Source organism: Centropristis striata, chromosome 14, assembly GCF_030273125.1.
Source record: "Centropristis striata isolate RG_2023a ecotype Rhode Island chromosome 14, C.striata_1.0, whole genome shotgun sequence".
Lineage (NCBI taxonomy): Eukaryota > Metazoa > Chordata > Actinopteri > Perciformes > Serranidae > Centropristis > Centropristis striata.
This window is the reverse complement of record NC_081530.1, coordinates 29,069,024-29,096,504: the sequence shown is the minus strand read 5'-3', so window position 1 is coordinate 29,096,504 and position 27,481 is coordinate 29,069,024. Positions and strand designations below refer to the sequence as shown.

At 39.9% G+C, this 27,481-nt stretch overlaps 2 protein-coding genes across 3 annotated transcripts; one reads left to right on the top strand and one right to left on the bottom strand.

The window, feature by feature from the left end:
- Positions 1-508: 508 nt before the first annotated feature.
- ndrg1a (N-myc downstream regulated 1a) lies at positions 509-16,646 on the top strand. Of its 2 annotated transcripts, XM_059349356.1 has the most exons (16): positions 509-663; positions 5,256-5,330; positions 6,380-6,415; positions 8,920-9,025; positions 9,322-9,442; positions 9,772-9,834; positions 9,933-9,993; positions 10,755-10,841; positions 10,954-11,010; positions 11,113-11,216; positions 11,316-11,372; positions 11,462-11,513; positions 12,599-12,646; positions 13,118-13,153; positions 13,490-13,541; positions 15,090-16,646. In XM_059349356.1, the coding sequence occupies exons 2-16, from the start codon at positions 5,274-5,276 to the stop codon at positions 15,344-15,346; spliced, it is 1,194 nt and encodes a 397-aa protein (XP_059205339.1). In that variant the 5' UTR covers positions 509-663; positions 5,256-5,273; the 3' UTR covers positions 15,347-16,646. The 2 variants fall into 2 exon arrangements, with proteins under 2 accessions (XP_059205339.1, XP_059205340.1); XM_059349357.1 differs by lacking the exons at positions 509-663; positions 5,256-5,330; positions 6,380-6,415 and adding an exon at positions 7,908-8,503.
- ccn4a (cellular communication network factor 4a) lies at positions 16,441-25,985 on the bottom strand. The gene is made up of 5 exons (XM_059349358.1): positions 25,690-25,985; positions 21,019-21,307; positions 19,729-19,983; positions 17,754-17,950; positions 16,441-17,472 (listed from the first exon to the last, which is right to left on the bottom strand). Exons 1-5 carry the CDS (start codon positions 25,735-25,737, stop codon positions 17,173-17,175), a joined length of 1,089 nt encoding a protein of 362 aa, XP_059205341.1. The 5' UTR covers positions 25,738-25,985; the 3' UTR covers positions 16,441-17,172.
- Positions 25,986-27,481: the final 1,496 nt, after the last annotated feature.

Genomic DNA, 27,481 nt, shown 5'->3' with positions numbered 1-27,481 from the left:
TGTCAGCTCATTGTGGAGCGACTGAGCTCTGTTGTACCAAACTAATTACCACCTAACTATAAAAGTAAGCTGTCAAATGTGTCGCATTAGAAGGTGTAACGGTGACACAATGACGGTACAAACAGCTGGGTGAGCATAATTAAATGTGACACATCTCAGTTCCAGTTAAAGTGTTTTTTCTATGACTCAACAGGCACCAAACTCCATAAGAAAAATGACTAAATTTAGAGAAGTATGGGCGAGTGCTTAAAGAAACGTTGGGCAGGGTTTTAACAATATGGCAGGGTGACAAAATGAGAATATTGGTAATAAAATCAGTGAAAAGAGTCGATCCCCTGACTCGTTTGGAGCATGAACCCACGAGTCGCTGTCACCAGCTTCCTCATCATGCAACCGCTGGAAAGAGTCGAGCTGCGTTATCAGCCCCACAGCTGCTGTTGCCCAATCGAGAGAGCAGCGAGGGAAAGTGGGCCGGGCTGAACACCCCCAAGGCTTTATAAAATTCCCTCATACATCCGCCTTGCGCTGCACGTTATAAACAAAGCAACGCTTCTGTCACTGCAACAATTTGCGCCGTTTGAAAAGAGAACAAAAAAAGTTTTGTGGACTTTTTTTCCATCTCGGGAGTGTTCATCTCAGGACAATCAGAAGTTAAACCCAACGGTAGGTTTCTACTTTAAGTAATATGAATGTTTTTGAAATATGTATTTTTAAGGAACAGGGCGCTAACTTCCCTGTTGTTTGTTTGTCCCCCGCATGTCTGAGCATGTTGTTATTCCTGTTTGGCAGTGCAACTTAAATACTTATTTTTTTATGATAGTGTTTCAGTTCATTTATGTCACTTTTATTCGACCACATACATATCATGCATTTCAGATTGTTTAGATATTTTTGTGCATATTAAAGTAATGCAAAACACGAGTTATAACATGTGCACGTACCTCTTAGGAGCGCATTTTGTATGTGAAGGGTTTATTTCCAAATACACACAAATAAGACATCTATTTTTTTTTATTATGCAAAGGAAATATCAATCAAGTTAGTGATTGTTTATTTTAATTTGATTTGGGGTTTTTTATTTTTTAGAATGGCTTCTATCTGTTAGAAATGAACTTTTAATTTCTCAAATGCATAGTAGTAGTAGTTAGGTAGGACACACCTGTGTCACATGGAAGCAGGTACAGGAACTTGGTCATAGATCAACATGCTTTACACACACTGACACTGAATATTATGAGGGCCATAATTGCATAACAAATCCTCTTTGCTTTCTAGCCTTGATCTGAAGAAAACAAACAAAAACATGAGGGTGTGGGCAGGGGGAGGGGGGAGTGCTTGCAACTGGCCAAAATATGAAAAATGTTGTTTATTAATTTCAGGTATTAATGGCAGTCTGCCAGAAATATAAAGAGTATCCTCCACTGGTCGTCACCAAAACAACACTGCATCCTGACTTGCTTCAAGGCTGTGTTTATTTTTCCAGCTAATTCTAATGTTGAGCAAAATCCAGTCTTCAATCCCGTCTAAAAGATTATGAACCTGATCTCAGGAGGTCTGCTGAGCTATGGTGATACAGGATCCTCATAATAAACAGCAGCAGCTGCTTGAACCGGTGATGTTGTGATCCCCTCAAACTGCCCTGACACCAACCCCCCCCCTACTCAACAACTTATGTAGTAATGGAGACACCCACATTTTGATATCTTTTATCTGAAAATGTAGGTCTGTGACAGCTTAGTCCTGCAGGCCTGCTGCCGCCATGCTGATATTTCAGAACCAGGGATTTGACAGATTAAGCGAGTTCCCAAAGATTAGGGAAGCAATCATTGTTTCTGCAGATGGAAGCCGTGGGCTTGTGGATTTAAAACTATATGGAGGCAATGGAGGAAGGATGGCCTGTCCTTGATTCTGGCTTCCTAATATAGAGACTTGCTTTCCAAATCTAATCAGTACATATGTTTCTCTCTCTCTGCGAGCAAACAGAGAAAGAGTTTGAGCTCATGCTGTTTTGTAACTTGGATGTTCTGGCTTAAAGTAGTGTGTCATATCTGTGGATTTACTGTGGCAAAACAAGCACTAATGTGTTACAGTATGTAGGCCCGCATCAGTGTTGTTTGTTTTCCTCTAAAAGCTTAAGCCAAATTATCTCACTCTCAAGTGGAAAAAAATGGATTTTCAAAACGTCTGCTTTTTAGGAATCAGCATACTAATCATAAAAGTTATGGAAAGAGGAATGGATTATCAACAGTTGGGTATGAGCATATAGTTATGTAAAGGCTTTCTTGTTATGTCATGGGACTTTCAGTCCACAAATGATCTTCTTTCAGAAACAGTGAAATTCCAGCCAGTATGTCACCAAAAAGTATAGGGTTTGCATTCTTTGTTTTGCAGCTGATTTTGGGCTACACATTTCGGATCGTCCCGAGCCTATATCCTCCCACTGCTTCCTGTTCACGATTGCATAACACAGTCTCACTTCTGCCAGGCCAAAGCTGTGTCAGTGAATAGTTGTTTTCTTCCCCACAGCCTGACTTTTTAAAAGAAAAAAAAAAACCTCCCACAAGTTTCAATAGGGAATATGCATTTAGGAACTGGTTTGACTCGCTCAAAGAAAACACGTTGCCAATGACACCAAGAGAGATTTGGAGTGAAGCCAGTTTACAGAGAGCCCCCTGCTGCAGCGGCAACATAAAATCCTTGTGAGAAAAAGATGCAGTGCAAAAACATCACTTCCCTTTATTATATTGTTTCAATTTACTGATAATCTAACAGAAAACCCTTCCTCATTTACGCTTAGAATGTAGCAGCGTTTTCCCACAGCACTCATTTGACATTACATAACTCTATTAAATTAATTTGACAAATCATTGCATAAGAGGTGTCAAGACTCATATTGCATTGGTCCTGTGGGGTTGACAGAAAACACGGCTGCTCCTCTTGGCCAGGTGAAACATTAGCTTGGCGAGGCGAACAGTTGGAGGCACACCGCTGGTGCAAACAGCAGGTGACCTAGTTGTCTCAGCCTGCTGTCCAGCCAGACTCTCTCTATGCTGCCAACCTGCTAACAGGTGGTGATGGTGGCCAAGAACAGAGGATGTCTGTTTTTGTTTTTAATGAGCTGTCTAGTCTGGTTTTACGTAGCTATGTTTTCAAAAATAGACTTAAAAAAAGCTTAGAGGATTCCCCCTTTTTGATGCATGTGCTGATCCCCCCCCCCCCCCCCCCCCCCCCCAATATTTTTTAAATCCGAAACAGCCCGACTTGTTTCAACATCACAAACATGACTTCTCTCACATGTCTGTGGAATCTCAACGGGGGCTGATCTCTTGTCCTCTTCAACAAAGCTCCTGCAGTGTGATGGCGGCCATGTTTTTGAAGGCCTCAGCAGAAAAATGAACCTGTTGTTTGATACTCCTCTTCCTCTGAGCTATTGTGAGATCCGGCTGGCTCCGGTCTCCCAGTCAGAGGAGCATGTGTGTGCACTTGTGTGAGTGTGTGTCCAGGGCGTGTTCTGCCGGACATCTCCGCGTTTGAAATGTAATTAATCACATCCTCCAAAAAAAAAAAAGAATTTGTGCAGTCCTGTTGGTTGATGTTGATTAGCTGTCTGTATACAAAGACAAAACGGAACGACAGAGAGCACAGAACAGATGGAAAGACTGTGGAAAGAGCAAACATAGCAACTGCAACCAAGCAGAAAGAAACCAAGGCAAACAGAGAAAAGTGACACAGGGCGAGAGAGCCAGGAGAGGGGTGAAAAGACGCTGGGATGTATTGATGGAAACCAGGGTATCCGTGGCTTCCTGTGTGTTTGTGGGTCAGAGAAGGCCCAGAGAGAGCAGGGCAGGCCCCTGGCTCCCAGGAGCCACCGGTGCCAGCGGACAAAGAGCCCTCTTAACTGGCTAATTTGATTTGCATGCAGAGCAACAGGCTGCCCGCTTTCCTCCAACACAGCACCATGACCCACAGCACAATCGGATGCCTGGCTTCTCTTCACATTGCCCCCTTTCCTTTCTTTATTTCCCTGCCGTTCTTTTTTCCAGCCTCTTTCTGTTTGCCCTCTCTTCTCTCTTTTTTATTCATGCTCCCAATCTTGAAGCTATTATCAGGCAGGCACTGCTTCAATTTTCAGTCTTCAAGTCTGCAAAAAGCATGTGTAGATGGTTTTGGCCAGTATTTTAGGCATGTTTCAGTGGAGTGAGAATGGCTTAGAAGTCACGTTTTCTTCTTTCTTTCTTGCCTGCTCTATTAGACCATCCTTTAACCTGTCAGTCATGGATGGTTTACTGAATTGGCCTACCGGGCACAGGCTCAAAGTGTCAGGGTCCCCCTGGCCTTGACCTATAAAATGTGACATGTACCAACCAGGAGACTCCTAATGATGACAGTGGAACATAAAACGACTACAAAAAGAAACAAAAGACTTCAGAGAAGCTAAACAATGGCAAACAGATGTGAAACAGCTGTAAAGAGACCACAGACTCACATAAAGTAATGAAACAAGCAAAGCAACTACAAAGAGACTCAAAATGACTACAAAGACACACAAGACTATAAAGAGAAATAGTGAAATAGCTGCAAAGAGACAATAGACCACAGAGAGAGACAATGAGCAAAACAACCACAAAGAGACACAAAATGACTACAGAAAGTTGTTTAACAACTACAAAAGGGCATAAAATGACAAAAACAGGCTAGGTGTGTTACTCCTATGTAGGAAAGATGGTGGGGCCTTTTTCACGTATGTGGCCTGGGGCTCATTGTCTCGTAATCCGCCCATGCTGTCAGTTACACGCATAAGTCTTCCTGCCTGTGTCTGTGAGACTTTCTGTGTGTCTCTGTTGTGGGCGGTTCACAGGTGTGGCCCGTTATGTTCCCCACATGTTAGAGCAGATCTGCAGCGCCAGTCTCTGCATGTTCCTGTGTCTGTACACCTGCGTGGGTGTGTTGCCTACGTGAGGGAGCAGTTCTATACTAGTCTCCTTTTTATGAGCTTTGTATAAATAAGACACGCCTGCCACAAAGTTCAGGAAAACTCTTGTTTAATTGCCTGCAAATCAGCCTCCAATAGCCCACCAACTTTTACCACACATTTCTCAAAGAGGTTGGGGTTAAATGATGACATGTTAAAAAAGAACATTATGTTTATTATGGAGTTCTCCAATGTAACCTGAAGCGTGTTCCGTTTGGAAAGCTCAAACACAGGTTCAACCAGTCACTCGCTAACCACTCTCTTTGCTCTCTCTGACACGCAGGCTCTACAGCTCTTTGAAATGGATGACATCCAGGTTGTTGAGTCCAAACCCCTGCTGGTCGACAGGGAGCTGCCGGTATGTATTCCTAACAGAGCCAAGACAAACAGAGTTTGAAAAGACCACTATATCGCTCAGCTTTGCATGAAGTATGCACATTTGTTTACAAATTTCTCACAGTATATCCCTCCTATAACATCTGAAACAGTGTTGATAAAACAGCTGAGCCATCAAAGTGATATAAAACATTAGGATTCATTATTTTTGTTCTTAATTAAAGTAAAATCACAGTAAAAAAAGGGTTTCTTTATAGAGAACTCACTAGTAAGAAATCAGACAGCACTCTGTAATAGAGATGCTCATATAACCAGGACGGACAGGGACCTTGGCTCAACATCCTATATGCAATACACCTGTAGCAGCAGGCCATTTATAACCTGTTGTAATGTGTTTTACATGGTCCCTGACAAATAAAGTCATGAATTTACAGTACTGTGCAAAAGTCTTAGGCAGGTGTGAGAATCCTGTAAAATAAGAATGCTTTCAAAAATAGAAATGTTAATAGTTTATTTTGATCAATTAACAAAATGCAAAGTGAGTGAACAGAAGAAAAATCTAAAATCAAATCAATATTTGGTGTGACCACACTTTGCCTTCAAAGCAGCATTAATTATTCTAGGCATTTTTCCACACCTGCCAAATACTTTTCATAGTAATATATCATATATAAACAGTGCAGATATGCAGTTCGTTAGAAAAATAGTAATGCAATTTCACTATTGTGGACTTGGATTTGGATATGCTCTTTAATATTGATAATGTTAATTATCACACACTAACACTGACACATAAATGGGACTTAAACAATAATTTGTTTGTCAAGAGTAAAAAAAAAGAAAGTTTTCACACATTAGGGTTAATCTAAATGAGTGTAGTTTTCTGCAGGTTATGCAAGTAGTTTGCTGATCTTTGTCTTCAACAATAAAGTTGTGCAGTTGTAATAGAGTCCATATGGATGTGACAATACATCCAGTGACAGGATGGCGCCCTCAGGAAATGAGATTAAAGCATGTTGCAATGTAATTGCATTATTATTGTATTTTCATGACTCTGTTCTTTCCTTGCAGGGCCTGAGAGAGGCTGTGCAGCAGCTTGTTTTGAAGGTATGTTTGAAGACGTATGAAATAAGCTCCAGCTCGTATCATTCCCGCCAGATTTGTTATTTGAAACTTAAGTCGACAGATGATTCCAATCACTGGTTGTATATACAGATGGTTGTATTCCATAGCTTATTACTTTGGCTTGTTTGGTACCATCTAGTGGTGGATAAAAAGAAATACTGGGTCACTACTCGGTATAGTTGTTGCAGTGGCTCATCTATCACGGTGATGATCTTTCCTCCGCTGTGATTTTATTAGCACTGAAATCTAATTGGGCCTTCGCTAATTCAGTCGGCTACTGAGAGTGATGACACAGACTTTGGACAGATACAGTGCATCAACCCTTTCACTTCCCTTCCCGGCACACTGACACACACTCTCACACACATTTTGGTTAGCATATGAGTGCTGCTGAGTCTGGGGGCTTCTCAGCACCTTGGACAGCGCTCAGACCCTTTTTACTCAAAAAATCAGTCAGATAAGTTGCTGATCTTAAAGGTACAGCGTCAGTTAGGGCTGGGATTCTTTTCACTATGGATTTATCTCATTATTTTCTCGATTTAATAGTTTGGTCTATACAATGTCAGAAAAAAAGTGAAGAAATGGTGTCTTAACTGTCTTGTTTTTTTCATTCAAAAATCAAAGATATTCAGTTTAATATAATACAAAACAAAGAAATGCAGGAAATCTCCAATTAAGAGACTGAAAACAACAAAGTGACTCCAGTCTGGGAGGTTAAAGTGTGTAAGGTTATGGGTCTACTGGTTAGCCAGTCAATAGGTGAAGATCTTTCACCAAGCTTTTGCAAGAGCTAATTTTGCCACAGAAACAAAGCAGAGGCTTCAGCTTTCCACATGCTCAGGTTTGGTTGGCTGAAGGATGACTAAAGAAAATAGGCCCGAAAAAACAGGTTTTTCATAATAGGGGACCTTTAAAGCTGCCTGACTTTACATTGGTGCCACACTAACGGGTTGGGTATCAAGGGCAAGTGTTGGATATCTGTGTTCCCAACAGTAGATGACATAGGATTAGTTGAAGTTGACGATATTGCAGATTTACTCCCGACATTCATATTAAATGCATACGCACTTGCTGACATGAGTCGTGTTGCAGGATTAGCCTGGGTCACCTACGTGCTTGCCCAGTGGAGGCAGAGAGTGGGTGGAGCGAGGCTCGGTGAGTCCTTTAGATGTTTACAGGCACTTCACGTCCTGTAAATAGGTTAAACGCCTTCTTGAGTGTTCCACCACAGCAGATCCCATGCAGTTAAATCTGGTTTGAAAACCACCCAATGAGCCATCTTGTGCAGTGTGCTAGAACTACAGCTCAGGTCACCTTAGGGCAGATATTTTTAGGGTTCAAATTGTTCACAAACCGTTCGATTCCAAAATGTTATTTTGGTGTTTATCTTATTTTGAAAAACCACAAATCTTGAATTAAGAGCATTTAGAGTTTAAGCTTTTATATAGAAAAAACACAGTATTCTGTCTGTATTGCATCAGGTTATATACGCCTAATAAATCAGTCAGTTATTTACTGTTAATGCAGTATTTTAGGAAATGTTTATAATGTTAATAAAATTACTTGTTTCACTCTTTCTAGCCTTTGCTGGTGTGTAAAATTTTAGGTAAAGTTTCCTTAGTTTAGCCATTATTTTGAAAATATTTCCCAAAGTATTGCTACGCTGCCAACTGTCTCCCCCTCCTTCACTCATTCAGCATGTTTTCATTCAGCCCCGCTTACACACATACATACTCATCATGTCAACACTGTAGCCAATGCCCCTCTGTCTGACATTGGCTGATCCAATTTAGGGATCTCTCCATCTAGAGTTAGCTTGTTTTGACCAGCCTGCAAGGCACCATGGGAGGTTAGGAGCTTAGGCCAACTGGTAAGCAGCGGGGGTATAAAACGCAGCTCTCAGAGCAGTTCTCAACAGCTTCAGAGGCTTACCAACATTAGGATCTATAGCTCAGGGAGCCCACTGCGACTACACTTTTTCAGTAGCGGGCAGCGTTGAACTCCTCTCCTGCAAAAATGGTTCTGGAGGATTCCGATGTGGAAATGATTGTGGCTGAGCTTGAAGTCACTGTGAGTAGACTTTATAGGCTTTACTGAAATCATTGCGCTGAGTAGTTTGGAGTGAATTGTGGGATTTGCTCCCTGATGGAGTTTAACAGGTTTCAGCACTGAATGGTTTTATATTTCTGTTTTGTGGCTTATTAAAAGACACAGACTGGATTTTAATAAGAGGACAATCTTTAAAATGGTTTGGCAGTTTTGTGGTTTGGCTGGAAAGTAAGAAGCATAACATTGTGATGGCATTTACAATATAGACAAATAAACGAAACGAACATGAGAATGCATAATTGCACATGATGAATCTCAGTATTTTATTTTGTTCAATATGTGTCTTTGTACTAAAGCTGAATTCATTATTGTTTTTTTGTTGTTGTTTTTTATCCACATATTTTAAGCTAAATTTGGTCATTTTTTTGTATCTATAGGAGCACGATGTGGAGACTCCTTATGGTAGAATCCACTGTACAATGAAGGGGGTTCCCAAGGGTGACAGACCCGTCATCCTCACCTTCCATGACATTGGACTGAACCGTAAGCCTGGCTTCTTATTCAGCTCAATCTACGTGAAACATCTGTTGTTGTGCCTAAAGCTTCTGGGTGAATTACTGTATCACGTGGGACCAGATTAGGTTCACCAAGCTAACTTCATATAAGTCTATTACAGTACAGTATCGAAACTCCTCCAAGCTTACTGACACATTTTTGTCGTCAAACATTGTAAGAAGATGAGACATGAGAAACCTGCATGTTCTACAAAAACACTTTCTTCAGTTACTTGAGGTCTTCAGCCAAGTCATCCACCTCTTTGTCCTTGGACTGTTTTCCAGACAAAACCTGCTGGGACACGCTCTTCAACCACGAGGACATGTCAGAGATCATGCAGCACTTTGCTGTGTGTCACGTCGACGCCCCCGGGCAGCATGAGGGAGCTAACACCTTTTCTACTGGGTGAGCCAGACACACAAACAAGTGTGCACAAACACTTGATGTATGTCAAGCGGTCTGTAACCTTTGACTCTGCAGGTAGATCACTGCGGATGTACTTAAGACAACCTACTTTGACAAGAGTGTTTCAGGGACAGGTGCTTATCTCGTTCAGCCTAATCTCTGCTTTGATGGTGGGACTTTGCCTCATGTTAACGCTACCTGAGCTGAACATGATATGGAAACAGATGGCCATTACAGAACAAAACAGAGCAATACAGACTAGTGATAAGATAGTGGGTATTATTAAGTTGTTAACTATTAATTGTAACAATATTTCTTTTGTTTTCCAGATATGAGTACCCCTCCATGGACCAAGTCTCTGAGACCCTCCCTCTGGTGTTGAAGCATTTTGGGTAAGTTGAGCTCCAGTTTTCACTCTGACTCCTTACTCTCTAATTTAAGATTTTTCTAACCTGTTGTTCTAACAGTTTCCGTGTATGTTTGACCACAGGCTGAAGAGTGTTGTCGGGATGGGCACTGGAGCCGGGGCCTACATTCTCACCAGATTCGCTGTAAGTTCCTCTCTCAGTCAGGCTCAGTGGTGGACTCAGGACATCTGAGGGGCCGGGGTGAAATGAATAAAAAGGGCACCAGCGTGTAAAAAGCTTTCTAGCATGAAGAGCAACCAGGCACGACATTTCACTTAATATTTTTTCCATTTAAGGACATCCAAAAGGGCACTTTTTGCATCATTATTATTATTTTATTTTTAACATGGTGGCACCAAGGACAGGGGGTCATCACCCTCCTGAGTCCACCAGTGATCAGGCTTAATGATTATGAGTTTTAATCATTTCAGGATTAACAGAGCCAGCTAATGTGTTTCTTCTTTTTGCTGATTTTGGCAATATAGCGCTGCTTATTGCTTGAGCCTGCTGAGCCATAAAAGCCTCAGGAATGTTCCAGATCAGCTCAACACTAACACTGTGCTCAGTAGGAAGTCTCACTCTGTTGATACAAGGCTGACAGAGATAGAACTTTTAACTCATTGTTGCAGCTGTAACTAAATCTGTAAAGTTTGCATCATTGCCAGCGTTTGGTAGTAAAGGATTGCATGTAGTCAGGATTATGCAGACAGATTAGAAAATAAGTGACTATAATCAGCCCAGACTTCATTTGAAAAAAGTTAAAAAAGAAAAAAAAGCATTGTATTCCTGAAGAGAAAACACACAATGAAGTATGCTATTTGCATGTTAAATATAATGAATGAGTAGTTTTTTTTTATGTTTTTTATTTTTTATTTATTATTTGTTATTTGTTATGTGTATTCCAGCTGGACTACCCGAACATGGTGGAGGGGCTGATGCTCATCAACATCAACCCATGTGCTGAGGGATGGATGGACTGGGCTGCACACAAGGTAACAGATATTAATAGCTCAAACATACACACATAAATAAATAATTGATCATAATAATGAATAAGAAAACCACTGCATTCATGCTTAATGTAGTTTTGCTGTCTGGTTTTAGATCAGCGGTTGGACCCACGCCGAGCCTGACATGATCATCTCCCACCTCTTTGGAAAGGTACAGATTCTCTTTGAGTTACAGGCCAGTGTGTTGTTAACTACCTTTTCTAGGTCCTTAAGTCTCAGTGAGTTAAACCGATTTCATGTTTGGTCACTACAGGAGGAGATCCACCACAACCAGGACCTGATCGGAACATACCGCCACCACATCCTAAATGACATGAACCAGTTTAACCTGCATCTCTTTGTCAAGTCCTACGAAAGGTAAAGAACACACTTCAGCTAGGAATACATGAGATAAAATACAACCTAAGACGTAACATAAATAGAAAGCTTTTCTATAACGTGTGTCTCTCTCTACAGTCGGAGGGATCTGGAAATTGAGAGGCCGGTCCCTGGAAGCAACGTCAGAACTCTCAAGTAAGTTCTCACCGAGCAACATCACCTGTTGCACATTTCATTTAAATCACAATATCATTTTAATAATTGTATGTGTTTCCCTTATCCAGGTGTCCTTCTCTGCTGGTGGTTGGCGACAGCTCTCCTGCTGTGGAAGCTGTGGTGAGTTAAGGCACAATCTCTGTCTGTCGCATGAAAAACAAAGCTCCGGTGCTAATGATTACCCACCACTGTTAACCCGGCTAACCTGGACATGTTTCCATTCACTCCAGTCAACTGTTAAAGCCCAAGAGATATGCAAGATTAAATGCTTAAGGGAAACAGTTTGTCATGACTCAGGCCAGAACAAAGTTAGGAACAGAAATCAAGTGACGCAGAAAAGTTTTAATCTGTTAAAAGTGAGTTGTGTGACTGTTTTTAGCTCAGGGAGCTACCCCAAATAACCCCCAAACAGTAGTTAGAATTTATGAGCTGAAGCAAGCGATTAAATTTGATGCATTATCAACATTTTATTTTACATTATTGTATTCAAAAATGTACTTTAGTACAACAGTATTAGCATCAAAATATACTTTAACTACCAAAGTAAAAGTTGTCATTATGCAGAATGATCCATATCAGAATAATGTACATCGTATTATTGGATTATAATCATTGATTCATTCATGTATTCATCGCTTAGCTTATTACAGCTACCCTTTTAATTATTTTTGACAGTTTCTTTTAGATTTATACATAAAAAGAATACAAATATGTGTATTATTTATATATATATATATACCCCAAAATTCCTAAACTAAAATAATCTTTAATACACTATCATTTATACCTCAGTTTTAAATGTGTTAATCATCTCTTTTTTTTTTTAATCTAATGAGTGTATCACACATTTTCATTTCATTTTGCTATTCCACAAATATCATCCTTTGATTACTTTTTTTTGCATTTGTATCCTTCTTTTATATGTTTTTTATATAATATATATAATATAAGTACATTTTTACATGCAAATTCGTCTTAGTTTGTACTGACTCACTCAACTTTGGAACAATTTCTAGATACAGTCTGCAAGCATCCTATTTTTTACTTTACACTTTAATTGTGCAGTTTTACAGTCCACCAAATGCAGTGAATTAGATGTATAAGGTAGCACATAATGGATGTGCGCAAGTACAAATACCTCAAAATGACATTCCACCACTGCTTTATAACACTTTACTGAACAGATGTTTCATTTGTGCCAACAGGTTGAGTGCAACACCAAGCTGGACCCAACAAAGACTACCCTGCTTAAGGTAAATCGGCCTGTTTCTTTCCCTCTGCCCTCCCCCTCCTGTCCTATATCCTCATTCGGATTATAACAGCCTTGATGGACACGCATTTGCTGATAAGATTCCAGTGGCTCAGCATTTACCTGGTGACATATTAACCAGGGGTAGGAAAGCTAAATGAGGCGACGTGCGTATGCATATCGCCTCTGAGGACGCAATCTGCTGCAACTGACCTACTTTTGTTGGCCCATGGCAACCTTTTATGATCCACAACTGAAAACAAATAGCCCTTTGAGCTAAAACGGGTGCCATTTATTGAGGTTAAACGTTCAGGGTGCAGAGGAACACTGATTGGACAAAGTGTTCGGCGTGTTCGAATGGGACGTGTTGAGTGTAATGGGGGGTAATGGCGTGTATCCGCTGCTGCGCCAGTGTACAATCGGCTACATGCTAAAATGCTAAAGGCCTCTTTTGTGTTTTCCCTCCTCTCTCCAGATGGCTGACTGCGGAGGCATGCCCCAGGTTGATCAGGTGTGTAAGTCTATGTTTGTGTGACGGCGTTAATGTTGTAGAGCAGGCTGGTCAGGGCGGGATAAGCAGCGCAGAGGGTCAGGTGGACGGGTGCATGGCATAAGAAGGTTGCACTTAAGAGCATTAGCAAGTGGCAGACATGAACCACTGTTGTCAGGTTGTAATCCTCCGCCCTGCGCTCCACCTGCTCATAGCAGCTGTCATACTTCAGACCCTGAGCAGTTAAACTGCTGGATGAGAGATTGAGTCTCTCAGTGTTGTGTAAACAAGTGTGATAATTAATGACAAGAGGACTAATTCTTCCTCTGCTTGTTTTTTTTTTTTCTCTTTCTGCAGCCTGCCAAACTGACAGAAGCTTTCAAGTACTTCATTCAGGGCATGGGATACAGTAAGTATTCAACACATGCAGTTTTTCTACTTGGGTGACAAGTTCTCTTCAGGAATGATGAGGTTAGAGTTAGGACTGTTAACACCTTGTTCATATTTGTGATGCAATGAGTGTCCACCCAGTCTACCCACTCCTCTTCACCCCTGTGTTGGTGTTGGTTAATAAATGACTCATGAACTCATTGGAGTGTGACATGAACTGAAGTTCAACTCCAGATCTTTGTGTAATACAAATAGTTAGATTAGAAAGTAGTACTACTCAAGTAAAAGTCTTCTTAATTTAGAACTGACCTTTAAAACAGACATAGTTATTATCAGTTATTATCAGTAACATTTTCCTAAGATTATGAAGATTATGAGGTAAAAATACGAATATTAGGTATTTTCAAAATTTGGCTCAAAATTTGACTCAAAATTTGGCTTGGGAACCATCCCCTTTTGATTCAGCACCCCTGAAACAAGAAAAATAGGCCCATAAATGCTCCTCACTTTCACTTTTTGGACAATTCCGTCTAGACTAGAAAGGCCTCCTCCCTCCTCCTCCTCCTCCTCTCAGCTGGCTGTGGTCGTATAAATATGCAGCGTCTTTTTTAAAAGTAATTTAAGGCTTGTTTCACAGTTATTGTGGATAATAATTTCTGTTACATTTAAACACCCTCTGGTTGGTCTAGATGGAACTGATTCTTGCTATTATATTACTGTTGGGTGTTTTTTATTTACTGTATTAGATTCAATTTTATTTTGTAGGCTCCTTTTGCATTTTTAAAGATGACAAAGAAAAAACTCATTTTAAGGTTCATACTTGTATTTTTTTTCTGTTAGATGTTACATGCTTTAACATTAAAAAAACACATTCTTTTTTTTTCATACTGTCTGAATGTACCTTTATTCAGTCTCTGACACTAAGTCTTAAGCCCCTTCTAAAAAAAAATCCAAGTCTGCCCTGATTGACTTGATTGATGGAATATTATAATGAGCCTGCATGTGAAATAGGAAGGGGAGCCAGATCTGAATGGCTTGTTGAATCCAGTGTTTTCTTTTTTTCTTTTTTTCAACTCTCTTTATTAATTTTCTCATTTTGCACATAAAACATAACAGTCACACATCCACTATACACATTTACACATACACAATCGCATTTAAGTGTCATTTAAATGATATCAACTAATATATCTCAGTATGAAAAAAACAGATAAACGGGGTTACTTTAAGAAACAAGATTGTACTTATATATATTAATATACCCAGACATATATACGTTCGGAAATAAAAACAAACAAAAAAATAAAGACAGAAAATAAAAATTAAATACATAAAATACAAAGTAAATAAAAACATTTGAAAAAGGGTAAATAAAAGTTCTTTCCTTCTAGTGGTGGTTAAGGGCACTTCTAAAACTTGCCAGACTATGTGTTGCGGTTGAAATGATCAATAAACGGCTGCCAAATTCTATAGAATCCAGTGTTTTCTAATCTTGGCAGCCAACAAACCATCATTCAAAACAGTGCATTTACTTAATCCTCCTCTCCTCCTCCTCCTCTCCCCTCAGTGCCCTCTGCCAGCATGACCCGCCTGGTCCGCTCCCGCACCGCCTCCGGCTCCAGCGTCACCTCCTTTGAAGGCAACCGCTCCCGCTCCCACACCAGCGAGGGAAACCGCTCCCGCGCGCACACCAACGAGGGCCGCAGCCGCAGCCAAACGGGCGAGAACCAGCGCGGTCGCTCCCACACGGGCGGCTCCACGGACGGCACGTCCAACAGCAACGTGGACACCGCCGTGCCCAAGTCCACCGAAGTGTCCTGTTAAGTGAACCTTCACTCTCCGGGCACCCAAACCTCTCAAGGTCCCTTCGGTTTGTGCTGCGCTGCCTCTAACTGACACACAGACATACACCTTCCTACGCACATACACACTGATGTGGAAAGGGACACTATGATAGTAGACCTGGTATTGTACAAACGCACAACAGACACTCACCTGCAGACTACCCAGTGCAGCTGAGATGCCCCAATTTGAAAATGTTTTTTGAGTGCGAGGTCAGAGTACGTCTTTTTTCATTCTGAGTGAGTCAAACATGTCTGAACAGAAACAGGCAAGTGTGTCGTTAGGGGCAACGCAGCATTTGGGACACCGAAGCAGAGAATGTCGGAGAAAGCTGTGGCTACGAGTACATCAGCTTGTACATGTATCTCATAATCTCTCATACGTATAAAAAAAAAAGTTTTAATTTCCATTTCTGCATCCCCTCATCCCGTTTTTATCCATTTTTACCATATTGACACAGCTTTCTCAAATATACCTGACTGTAAATGACTGTTTTCTGTTCTTACTGTAATTGTTTGATCATTTATTCTTTATTTTCCATGTCTGAAGTGTTGTCGTTTGTACGTAGGAGCAGATTTGTAGAGAGAGGATGGGGAGGCACTTGGATGAATAAAAATGGCAGTTTACCTCAGAAACTGCTATGTAACTTTGAAAGTTAAGGGACAGAATTCATTATATCAAGTATATCATGTATATACAGCAAATAATATTGTTTCACCATGCCGATATCCATTTTCCTTGACTTTTTTCAAAACGTCTGTCATTTTAACAGTAATACTGTGTGTTCACTGCTGAACTTACAAACTTTTCAGGAATCAAACTATCATTTTTGGTACATTCCAGTGAGGCTGTATGCTTTGTCATTAATCACTCTGAAACACAAAATTCAAAAGTTTTCACTTTGTATGCTTTATTAATGGATCATGGCTTCAGACAAAAGTTTTTTTTTCTTTTTTATGATGATTTCTATGCAATCAAGCACAATGGAACAAAGATGTGCCATGGAATTGTTCTTTTTGTAGACAAGATGCTCCTATGTGGTTGTGGATTTTTGGGTGAGTGAAGTGATAGGTCCACATGATAACATGAGGATAGCCATAGAACTTACCTGACACCTTCTACTCCCGTATTTTACTTGCACTACAGCAACATTTTGCTTTGTAGAACATACACAGCTTTGTAAAGATGCGATGCACAACCGTCTAATGCTGTAGAAAAGCATTAAAATGACATAACAGTTTGTATTTATTAAAAAAAATGACAATAAAAAACTTGTAACTCATCTTCCCTGATCCTGTCATTCTTGCACATTTGGACATGTGGTCCTAAAATAATGCTTTGTCTTTGGCATCTAAGTCCATGTCTGCTTTTTAAACATTTATTATAAAGTTAATTTTATGAAATATATAGAAACATATCTACATTAAAAACGTATTATCTATGTTGACTTGTGAGTTTAAAAGACAGACAATGTTGACTGCTCTTGAAAGCATTTCAAGAACATTACATATGTTATTACGAATGCAAGAAGCGACATAAATAAATTAAGCTTTCAGTATTTCACACACTCGCTGGCTGAATTTTTGTTTTGCAAAGCAGTTCTTCAAATATTTTTCAAAAGCACATGATGCTTTATGAATCCAATCTGGAGACACGTACATATTTCATATTTACAGATTTTTCCAATAGGAAAAAAAAGACCCTTGTATAAGCATAACAACATCACAAATACAAAATATTGTAGAAGAAAAAGAAGCCAGAAGAAAGTCGGGATCCTCCGAACAGGCCGACAGCGTTAGTCCCGTTTGTTAGTTCATGATTTCTGGGTGACCGTAGTAACTTTCCAGCTCTGCGAAGATGTCGTTGGGGTTTTTGCAGCTGAGGTTGCAGAAGCAGGCCTGGACCCAGAGCATCTTCCAGGTGAACCCCGTCCCGTTAGGACACTCAAACTCCACATCGATGGTTTTGGACTTGTAGGGGATGCAGCAGCGATCGTCTGTGCAGACGCCGCAGTATTTGGGCCTGTACTGCTTCCTGCTGGTGCAGCCAGAGATGGTGAGGTTTGAGGGCAGGTCTTCCCTGTATATGTTCAGACATTTCTTTCCCGGCTGATGGAAGAAGAAAATGATGTTAAAAAGAGTCTTTTTAACATCCGGTTTTTATATTGCGCATGGATTAATTGTACCTGTCTTGGACCTCTTATGTACTTATTTTTATTTTATTGTTTTATTTATTTATTTATTTTTTTGTTTCTTTTTTTCTCCTTTTCTTAATTGGTTGTTAGTGTGGTCTTGTAAAAAATTGTAAAAACTCAATAAAAGTTGAATCATAAAAAACATCCAGTTTTTATCATCGTTTAACTGTTTAAGATATAAAACAGAAGCACTACCTTGATGTGTTTGGTGATGTCGACCTCGCAGGGCCGCAGGTTGCAAAGACGAGACTCTTTGACCAGCTCACATTGCTCGTTGGCGTTGGAGATCCTCAGGGACAGGCCGCGGCCGCAGGTCTTTGAGCAGGGACTCCATGAGGTAGTCTGGGTAATGCAGTTGTTCTTGTGCCAGCTCCTGGTCTCAGCTGGATAAGCTGATCAGCATAGAGAGATGAGGTAAACAGATTACATCTACAAACTGCAGATATCACAGTTCATTTCTGATACAGACATTCCCAACGTTGATGCCCACTTTAAGGGATAGTGGGGCTGTATGAGGTTCTTATCACTTGTCAGTGTATCTATAGTAGATGGAGATCTGCACGCCCCCAGTTTGCAGAAGCAGTCAGGAGTACACACAATAACCGATTGGGGCAGCAGTAGACCACCACCTCCCTTGTTCTGCAAAATAAAATGACTGTTTTTGTCAAAGGGGTTTGGTGGCTTTGAAGAGAGCAAAGATAGGTACAATGGCTTCTGTCCCCAACGGGAAAGGGAAACGAAAGTATTCTAAAAATAGCATAGATTAAACAGATATTGATTTTTTTTTAAAAGTTGCTTAATTACGTTTAGTTACTGCCCCTGTTCAAAGCAGTACATAACTTAGCTTACATGCTCACCATCTACTGTAGTTAATACACTGACTATCGATAAGTACCTCAAACAACTCCACTTCAAGAAATCTAAACGATCCCTTCCAGGACATTTGGGCAAAATAATAGAACTTATACATAAAATGATGATAGAGAACAGAGAAAAGTCAAATCCCAGAAAGTGAGGAGCATAAAGAACAGGTACTAAATCTGCTTTTAATCTAAATCTTTAAATTGCGGTTTCCTTTATAATCTGGATCTGATTTGTATCCTTATGCAACACAAAGACATCTTCATTCACATTGATCCCTCGACAGCTCTGCTGCAATAAATGACTGGAAACTGGACATGACCCAGAAACAGTGGGAGGGCTTCCACAGGAAAGGATTGGTCTGTCCCTGCGCACACACACACACACACACCCCGACTTCATGATCCTCTTGGACTCACATAACTACAGATGTTTGTACTGCCAGTTTCAAACACAGCTGCTGCTACTTATCAAACCCAATCATATCCATCTGCTATTAAAAACAATAGGAATTGTTTCTTTTACAAAATATGTAAAGTAGCACTAATCTATTTAGAAAATGTCCAAAACGTTAAACTATATGAAGTCAATAAGAGGCCATTGAGGCCATAATACTTAGCATTCCCTGGCATATTACTACATTTTTTTCAGGGGCTGGAAGGAAATTAGGGGATGTGGCTGTTGGGGATTGTAAAAAAACATGCAACAGAACACACTACTCCCTCTAGTCTACATATATACACTACTGGTCAAAAGTTTTAGAACACCCCAATTGTTCCAGTTTTTTATTGAAATTCAAGCAGTTCAAGTCAAATGAACAGCTTGAAAGGGTACAAAGGTAAGTGGTGAACTGCCAGAGGTAAATAAAAAAGGTAAGCTTAACCAAAACTGAAAAATAATGTACATTTCAGAATTATACAAGAAGGCCTTTTTCAGGGAACAAGAAATGGGTTAACAACTTAACTCTATGGAGTCTCGGGCTATTTTGTCCATTTTTTAATTCTTTTCATGTCTTTGTAAGTCATTTTGTGTCTTTTTTTGGTCATTTTGTGTCTTTATTTAGTCATTTTGTGTCTTTTTTTGGTAATTTTGTGTCTTTTTTTAGTCCTTTAGTCCAACATAAAATGTGATTTTTAATCTTTTTTTTACTTTCAAAACACTATCATGCTCAATAAAGAATTTTAAATGTTGCAAATGTGCATTCATTTCAGAGTACACTGGGCATAATTTTCAATTAAATTCTGGAAAGGTTGGTGTGTTCTAAAACTTTTGACCAGTAGTGTATGTATAAATATCCAAGATGTCCTACTCTCTACTGCGTGTCGCGGCGCCGTCTTGCGTCCTCTTTTGGGTTCATCACAGATCCATTGCTCACAGCATTGTCCCTTGACTTTGACCCGGCGCGGTGTTTGGCACCAGACCCGTGGAGGCTGGGACTCTGTGCACAGCGCCACACAGCCGATGGCACCGTTCACACACACACACTGGTATTTACAGCTGGGCTGGAAGCTCTGCCCGTTACGGTAGATCACGCCATCATGCTCACAGCCTGTTCCCACCATGTCTGGCAGAGAGGGATGACAAGCAGTCACATATTATAGAGATGTGAGAGGAAAACTGCAAATACTTGGTGCTATATCAATGCCAGTAATAACAGTTATGAATTAAAAATGGAAAAATGACTTATTATGAAATGACTATCAGGCTGGTTTCACACAAATATCAATGCTGTGAATGATGATACAATATAAAATAACTCTAGCAAGTGACTATATTGTACACACCAAAATTTCCTGTGTGAAAAGTGAAACATGAAAATTTTAATGTCTGTATTGTTCAGCCTGGACCCCATTTTCAAATGCTATTGTGTCAAAGTGACAACATTAGTTGACAACAAAAGCATGGGGGAAAAAGGCTTCAGGATGAAGTTCCTCTTTAATACGTAATGCTTTTCTTGCATGTGTTGGTTATATTTCCCATGTGTAAACCCATAAAAAACATATGGAAGTCAGGCTTTTCATGTCAACAAGTCACTTCCATATGTGGTTTGTAATGTGACGCACATCACATTTGTGGACATGCAACTGTTATCTGTTATCTCAGCGAGAGCAGCAAACAGAGCTCTGCACATTATTATGTTTTATTATGATGATGCATTGTTATGATTATGCTGTCAAAATGGCTCATGCAGTTCTAAAAAAATCTGAGACTATGAAAGAATGGTTTGCATGCTGCCTGTAGTACCAAGCACACAAGTATTCTGCTCGAGTGACACATGTGCTAGTTCAACCAGTGTGCAGCAAACACCTGCTCACTTACAGTCTGGACAGTGAACCTAAAATACATCCAAAAATTATAAAAAAAATTTCGCCATGTGTGACTTATATTTAAAGTTTCATGAGTTTTGGGGTATGTTCAGGCAGTGAAAAATGAGATCATTTGGGCATGAGAATAATAAAAATAATAATAAAAATAATAAATAATCATTCGAAATACAATAGGGACCTCGCAGGTCGTTGCCTGCTCGGGCCCTAATAAACTAAACCCTGCTGTGTAAAATTGGTTGTTTGTTTTGTCGGTTTTGGTGAGTGACACTTACATGCACACAATCCTTTTTCGTACCTAGGCTTGTCCGAGCTGTAGTCACAGTACAGTCCTTTGTGGTAGTCGCACGTGTCTGCCTCGTTGCACACCTCGCCCACCTGCCGGGCGCATGTCTTGCAGCAGTCACAGCCGTCCATGAGGAGACTAATACCCGGCGGACAGGTGGGGGTGACCTTGGGGCACTCGCAGGGCCACTTGCAGTACTGCGTGCGGTTGTACAGGTCCGCAGCTGGGGTGGTGGCGGCTGTGGCAGGTGACATGGCAGTGGAATTCTGGGAGTAGGCCTGGAGAGAGGGAAAGTGGACATATTAGGTGGGGTTTAACAACAGCAGCAACCAAAATCTAATGTTTTCACTGTCTGACCAATTGCCTTCTCATTATGCTATCATTTAACCCACTCATTGAAATACTTGCAAATTCCAAATTTCAGCCCTAGAGAATATTGGAGGATATTACATTTCTGATTCTTGGCCAGGTCATTCTTGAAAAAGAGATTTTAATCTCAATGAATTTTACCTGGTTAAATAAAGGATATTGATTGATTGATTGACATACAGCCAGAATGTGGACTGTGGGGGAGGGAGGTAATATTTTGAGAAAAAAGTTTACGAGATTAAAGTGGCAAACCTACAAGAGAAAAAAATTTAAAGTGGTGAATCTGTGAGAAAAAAGTTGTTATACAGTTGTTGTACAGTTTTTTCTTGTAGATTTGCCACTTTAATCTAGTAAATTTGCAAAGTCACTGAAGAATAACTCTGTTTGTACGACTGTTTCTTTCAGATTTTTTTTCTAAATTTTTCATTTTTAAATTGGAGGTCCAGGTCAATAAAGTTAATATTATTATATTATTATCATACTGATTGGTCACATGTCATGGTGTCACTGTCTGTGATGTAGTCTGATCTTTGCTGATTAGCTGGAAGAAAAATCCATGTGGTTCTACGACCGAACAGAGAGACATGGGGACCCATTTAGATATCCACTGAAGTTACCAAAAATAGTTCTTCGCCTGATAAAGGGTAATCTCTGTACTATCGTAAATGAACCTTCACTAGCACCATCTTTGTAACACGCAGTCTTCAGTAGCTCCTCTTAAGCCATCTTTTATTACATGAAAGGTATTTGGCCCCATGTGGCGCAGCAATATTCTTAATATCCTTAATCCTGAATTCTTTCATATCCTGCCCTCTGTGGTAACCCTGTCTCACAAAGCTGCTGATCTCAACAGCCTCAAACACCTCTGTATCACTGCCTACACGGGTGAAACACATAGCAGCCAGCTTATGTCTGCTCATGCTGTGCAATATGTCAATTAAGCCTATAAAAATGAATTAAAATGCCCGGTGGAGATAGTCATATTAAATCAATGACACGGTCTCGTCCTGTGTGCACTTACACTCGTCATTTTTTAAATCTGCAATGGTGCTGACAAGTTACAATAAAATCCTGCCAATGAAACTTAATCAATGTTCCCTCCTCACTGTGTTTTGACTCTTACAAGCTGCTCTGTGAAGCCAAGGTCAGGCAGTGAACAGTTCTGTGGTTTCTTAAAAGCAGATGTTCCCACTGAAACAGGCCTCATGAGCCACATTAACAGCCTAGCACTGCGAGGTTAGTTTTGGACAGTGGTAGGTCTCAGCAGAGGAAGCTTGTCTATTTCTGATTTAGAATGTGTTTTTCTGACAAAAGATAACACACATATATTAGAAGCCGAAATTCAATTTTTGCTTGTTTTGAGAACATGCTGTGGTTGGGAAAATGCCACAACATGGTCTCTGGGTCATCATTCTGAGTGAGACACTGAGATCTGCATCCTCTCTCAGCTTACAGACATAACATTGTGATGGCATCTAAGAATTTTAAATCATTTTTTTAGGCATGAGGAAAGTTTCACAAACATACAACCTCCGTGAATCAACAATAAATAATAGAAAGAGTCATAATTAACCTTGTTTGCAGATCGAGGTGGCCTGTCAACAGTGTTATAGATGTGTTTTTTTAATAGTGGTCTATAGGGGAAACACTATTTGGGCTGCACTGGGATTAGTGCTGCGATACCAAGAATGGCCACTGGAATAACTGGCTGCAGGGCTTAACGTCAGCGATTTATTCAGTTCTATAATACATCTATGCTCTGCAAGGCCATTGCAGCTGCATAACGCCTGAAACAGCACTGGAGTGGAACTTTCTACCTATATATACTAAAGTTGTGACATCACTACCTTCCTGTACTGCAGGCTCGTTTAAAGGCACAGTTTCTAATATGGGCTGTATGAATTTGTGGATTTTTGATTCTTTATATAGCACCAACAACTGCTTTTAACAAACATGGGACCTTTAAACTACTATATGACTTCACAGCATAGATGTACAGTATGTCAGCTTTCATTAGGCTCACATAAAGTAACATAAAATCACAGTGTTCCTGATTAAGATGCATCTTAGCAGCAGCAGATAACATGTCCATCATAACTGCCATACTGTTAACTGGTCTTGACAGGGAGGCAAACAATATATTGGAGGTCCTATATTGTTTGTATACTCATAAATCATAATAACATCCATATGCTCAGAGCTCTGCACTCTAGTAATCAGCTTGTGATCCATGAAAGACACACATGCATACACACACAAACGTGCATTTAATCCACAATTAATTGTGAGGAAAACATACTTAATCATCTTATGCCTTATCCCTGAGCTTGTTCTCTGCACTTCAATAGAATTGTGGTCATATTAATAACTGTTGTGCGCAGTGTTGAAAGCTAATGCAGATAAATGAGTTTTAATCACAGCAGTGCCACTAAGCCATTCCTCAGAAAAGTTAATTTAGCCTGCAGTTATCGGGCTAATTTACAGAGGAGGAAGAAAAAAACAACAAGCAGAGCTTAAAAGCTGTCCATCAAGCTAACAAAGACAGGAGAGCAGAGAGGGGTGGGTGTTTCATAAGTCAATTATGAAAACATGGGGTTAGCCTAATGCAATCATCAGCCTGAATCGTTTATCTTTGCTGACTAAATTCAGCATGACTTTATTTCAAAAGTATTTAATTGCTGCCGGGAAAGGGAGAAATAACAGAACACTAAATGAATTAGAGAAACAGATATTTGAGGAAAGTGGAGTTGGCTACAAGCAGAGAAATAATTTAGTGAGCTTATATATTCAGGTTTTACACTGTTAGATATTAGTGAAACAACTCTTCAATATTGTCACCTTCTTGACTATTTTTTCAGTGTGACCTCTATTAGTAGTCATATTTTGGTGATGGCCAGTGAATGATAATGGTATCTTCTTTGATCTTTTCTCTGATGACCCTCCTTCCCCTGCTGGTTTGATCTTTTCCTCCTGTCAGATCAGATGACCCCTGCTCTATGCACAGGCATGGACAAACACTTCCACAGGGAGTTGAGAAAACATTTGAAAAAGGACACTTAAAAAAAAAAAAGGAGGAAACTGTCACTGGAGTATTGTTTTCTTAAATGTTCCTCCAAAAGTTTTGGATTCATGAAAAAATAACTGTGAAAATTAGCACCTAAATGTATTTAGGATGGTTTCTTTGTCTGAAAGAACACATTATTGAAGCATAATAGCCCCTAATCTAAAACATTTTTTGCTGTCTCGCTAACAGTAACAATAAGGATAAAATTGCATTACAATACATAACATAACATTATCATACCATCTAAATTTATCTTAATATATACTGTGGACATTTTAGTATATTTATATAAGTATTACAATATTAATGTAAATAAGTGTTACATTAATTACTCTTCCAGTTGCTAAATTTTGGGGGGGAAATGAGAAGAAAAGAAAAATACCTAAATAAATACTTAAATAAATAAAATAAAACAAACAATAAAACAATGTTTTTTTAAGCTTTACGCAAGCATCACATTTCCAAAAGCTGACCCACTGACGGACATATAGGCCTAAAAAGGGGTAACTGATAACACAGGAAAACGTTATTTTAAAAAGCTATTTAAAAAAAACAGTTTCCTGTATAACCACGAGGTGGCACTACTCTATAACAAACGATGGGAAGTGAAGCAGCAGTATGGCAACTGCCAGCATATCATACTGCAAGTTAACCCAGGCCGGAATGATTGATGAGGAAAAGACTTCAGAAACAATTAGAGGGAATAATGGTCAGTCAGGCCATTCCATCAAGCTTACTCTGTCACCAGTTAAAACATTTATCATAAGCAGCTCTGAATTATCTTTTGGGGCCACATCTACAGATCTACTGCCAAGTCATTATGATGTCATATTAATTTATGTTACCTTTAAGAAAAACGTGACTATAAACTTGCCATTGACCACTATAAAGCCCCTATAGGAACATACACTGTAAAAAAAAAAAGTAAATAAATAAAAAAGTCTGCTTAACTGTCCTTATTGCAAAAGTTGTGACAAAAGAATAATAACTGTCAGCAGTCACTTAAACTTACTGTCAAACATGCTGTAAGTGCCTATAGGTAGTTCATAGTAGCTATTAATTGTGCAAATAGAAAGTGACAGTAAATGTTAAGTACGCTAGAGATGAGTTATTTTTACAATAGTGCTAACCTCACACCCCTGCATCCGGAGACTGGGCTACATTTGCAGTTTGCACATTAAAAACGATTCTTATACTAATATAATAATAGTCCATCCTCCATCCCACCTGTTGAATCCCGGCTGCAGTTAGAATCCACAACAGGAGCCAACTCATCACTGGTGAGGAACTGCAAATGCATTGAGTCCAGAATTATTCCCGTTTTAAACGTCCGACACGCCGCTGGCCGCAGGTGTGCTACATCCTCCTCGTCCCGCCGCTGTCATCTCCGCGCACCTCAGTGTGCTCGGCACCGGGTCTGACAGCCTGTTAAAGAGTCCGGGCTGACGTAAGGTCTGAGAGGACGAGCCCCGCATACTTCTGACAGGGGGACGACTTCTTCTCCCGCTTTCCCTCCGCTCCACTTTCACCCGATCCTCCTCCTCCTCCTCCTCCTCCTCCTCTTCGGAGCACTGGCAGCCCCAGAGGTTACAGGGCGTGTCCGGAAACCCAAAGACACTCAGGGCCAGGCTCAGGTCCCCTCTGACACATGTGTTTCTCTCATGCACATTTGCACATTAAAAGAGTTATTGGTTTCTTTAATAATATGTTGTCTTTAGCTGACCGTGAGAGATCCTGTCCTGGTGGGATCTCACTGTAGGCTCTAGTGATGGAGTTTTGCATGAAGGAGTTACAAAAGGAATTATTTTAAATGTATTTAGGTTGTCACACACAGTGGCGGTTCTAGACCAATTTTGCTGTGGGGGCCAAGGAGGGGCCAGTGTTTAATCAGAGGGGCATATTTAAAAACTGCAAAGATTATATTTAAGTATTCTAAACCTTTTATTTTAGCTTATTTAATAATCTCATTTAAGTATATTTGGAAGATACAAATACATTGATTGAAACAATGAGACTTACCAACAAGAACAGTTATTTTTGTACGACAATGGTATTTCTCATCTTTGTGCACAATTACTTTTTTTTATTTTGAAAGTGCAGTACAGTGAGAATGATCTTTTTCTTTTATATGCACAAGCTTTTATTGCTTTTATTTAACTACACAATGTACACATTTTGGGTTCCTTTTGTGTACAATGCGATATTGTTTGAAGAAAAAATAGGTAAGAATTGTTCTGTCATTCATTGTTATAAAATGATCATTTCATTATTAATTTGACACAGGGGCCACAGCAGGGGCCAAGGGCTTCTTCACAGGGGCAGGGGCCCCTGGAGGCCCCTGTGTAGAACCGCCACTGGTCACACACTGTTCCCTCCTTTGTCACACAACCAATACTGCTTTAAATGTACAGCACATGGGGTATATATGAGGATGTGAGTGTTGTTTTATGATGGAGCAGAATATATTTACTGTGGATGCACAACATATTCTTCATAATTTACCTCACATTGATAGAGTGGGCTTGGTTGTTGACTAATGGTCTTCCATATGATGTACATTTGGTTTAGATACCTCCATGCATGGGCAGATTATGAGACATTACAAGGCCCCACCACCTCTCCTACATAGGATCAACTGGAGCAACACATAGACTTTTTAGCTATTGTTTTGTCTCTTTGTTTTTTGTAGTTATTTTTTGTCTGAGGTTGTTTCGCCCATTTTTCCAAGTTGTTTTGTGTCAATTTTTAAAGACCATTTTGAGTTTCTTTCTGGTTGTTTAGCACTTTTTGTGGTAGTTGTGATTCTTTTTGTGCTTCTTTGCAGTTGTTTTGCACCGCTTGGTCGTTGTTTTTTGGGGTCATTTACCTTTGTGCTTGTTTTACCCAATTTCATAATCATAAGTTTGTGTTTAATAGTCGTTTTATGTTTCTTTGTGGACATTTTTAGGATATTTCTGGTTGCCACATGTCTCTTTGAGTGACATTTTGCAGATGAAAGCCAGAGCGGGATCCTGACACT

What these genes read in the sequence shown, in the direction of transcription:
- ndrg1a (XM_059349356.1), top strand. Translation starts at nt 5,274, where the DNA reads ATGGATGACATCCAGGTTGTTGAGTCCAAACCCCTGCTGGTCGACAGG. An exon ending in CCATGACATTGGACTGAACC is followed by an intron (nt 9,026 to 9,321) that starts GTAAGCCTGGCT and finishes ACTGTTTTCCAG; the next exon opens with ACAAAACCTGCTGGGACACG. An exon ending in GCATGCCCCAGGTTGATCAG is followed by an intron (nt 13,154 to 13,489) that starts GTGTGTAAGTCT and finishes CTCTTTCTGCAG; the next exon opens with CCTGCCAAACTGACAGAAGC.
- ccn4a (XM_059349358.1), bottom strand. Translation starts at nt 25,737, where the DNA reads ATGAGTTGGCTCCTGTTGTGGATTCTAACTGCAGCCGGGATTCAACAG. An exon ending in CGAAAAAGGATTGTGTGCAT is followed by an intron (nt 19,984 to 21,018) that starts GTAAGTGTCACT and finishes CCTCTCTGCCAG; the next exon opens with ACATGGTGGGAACAGGCTGT. An exon ending in ACATCACCAAACACATCAAG is followed by an intron (nt 17,473 to 17,753) that starts GTAGTGCTTCTG and finishes TTCTTCCATCAG; the next exon opens with CCGGGAAAGAAATGTCTGAA.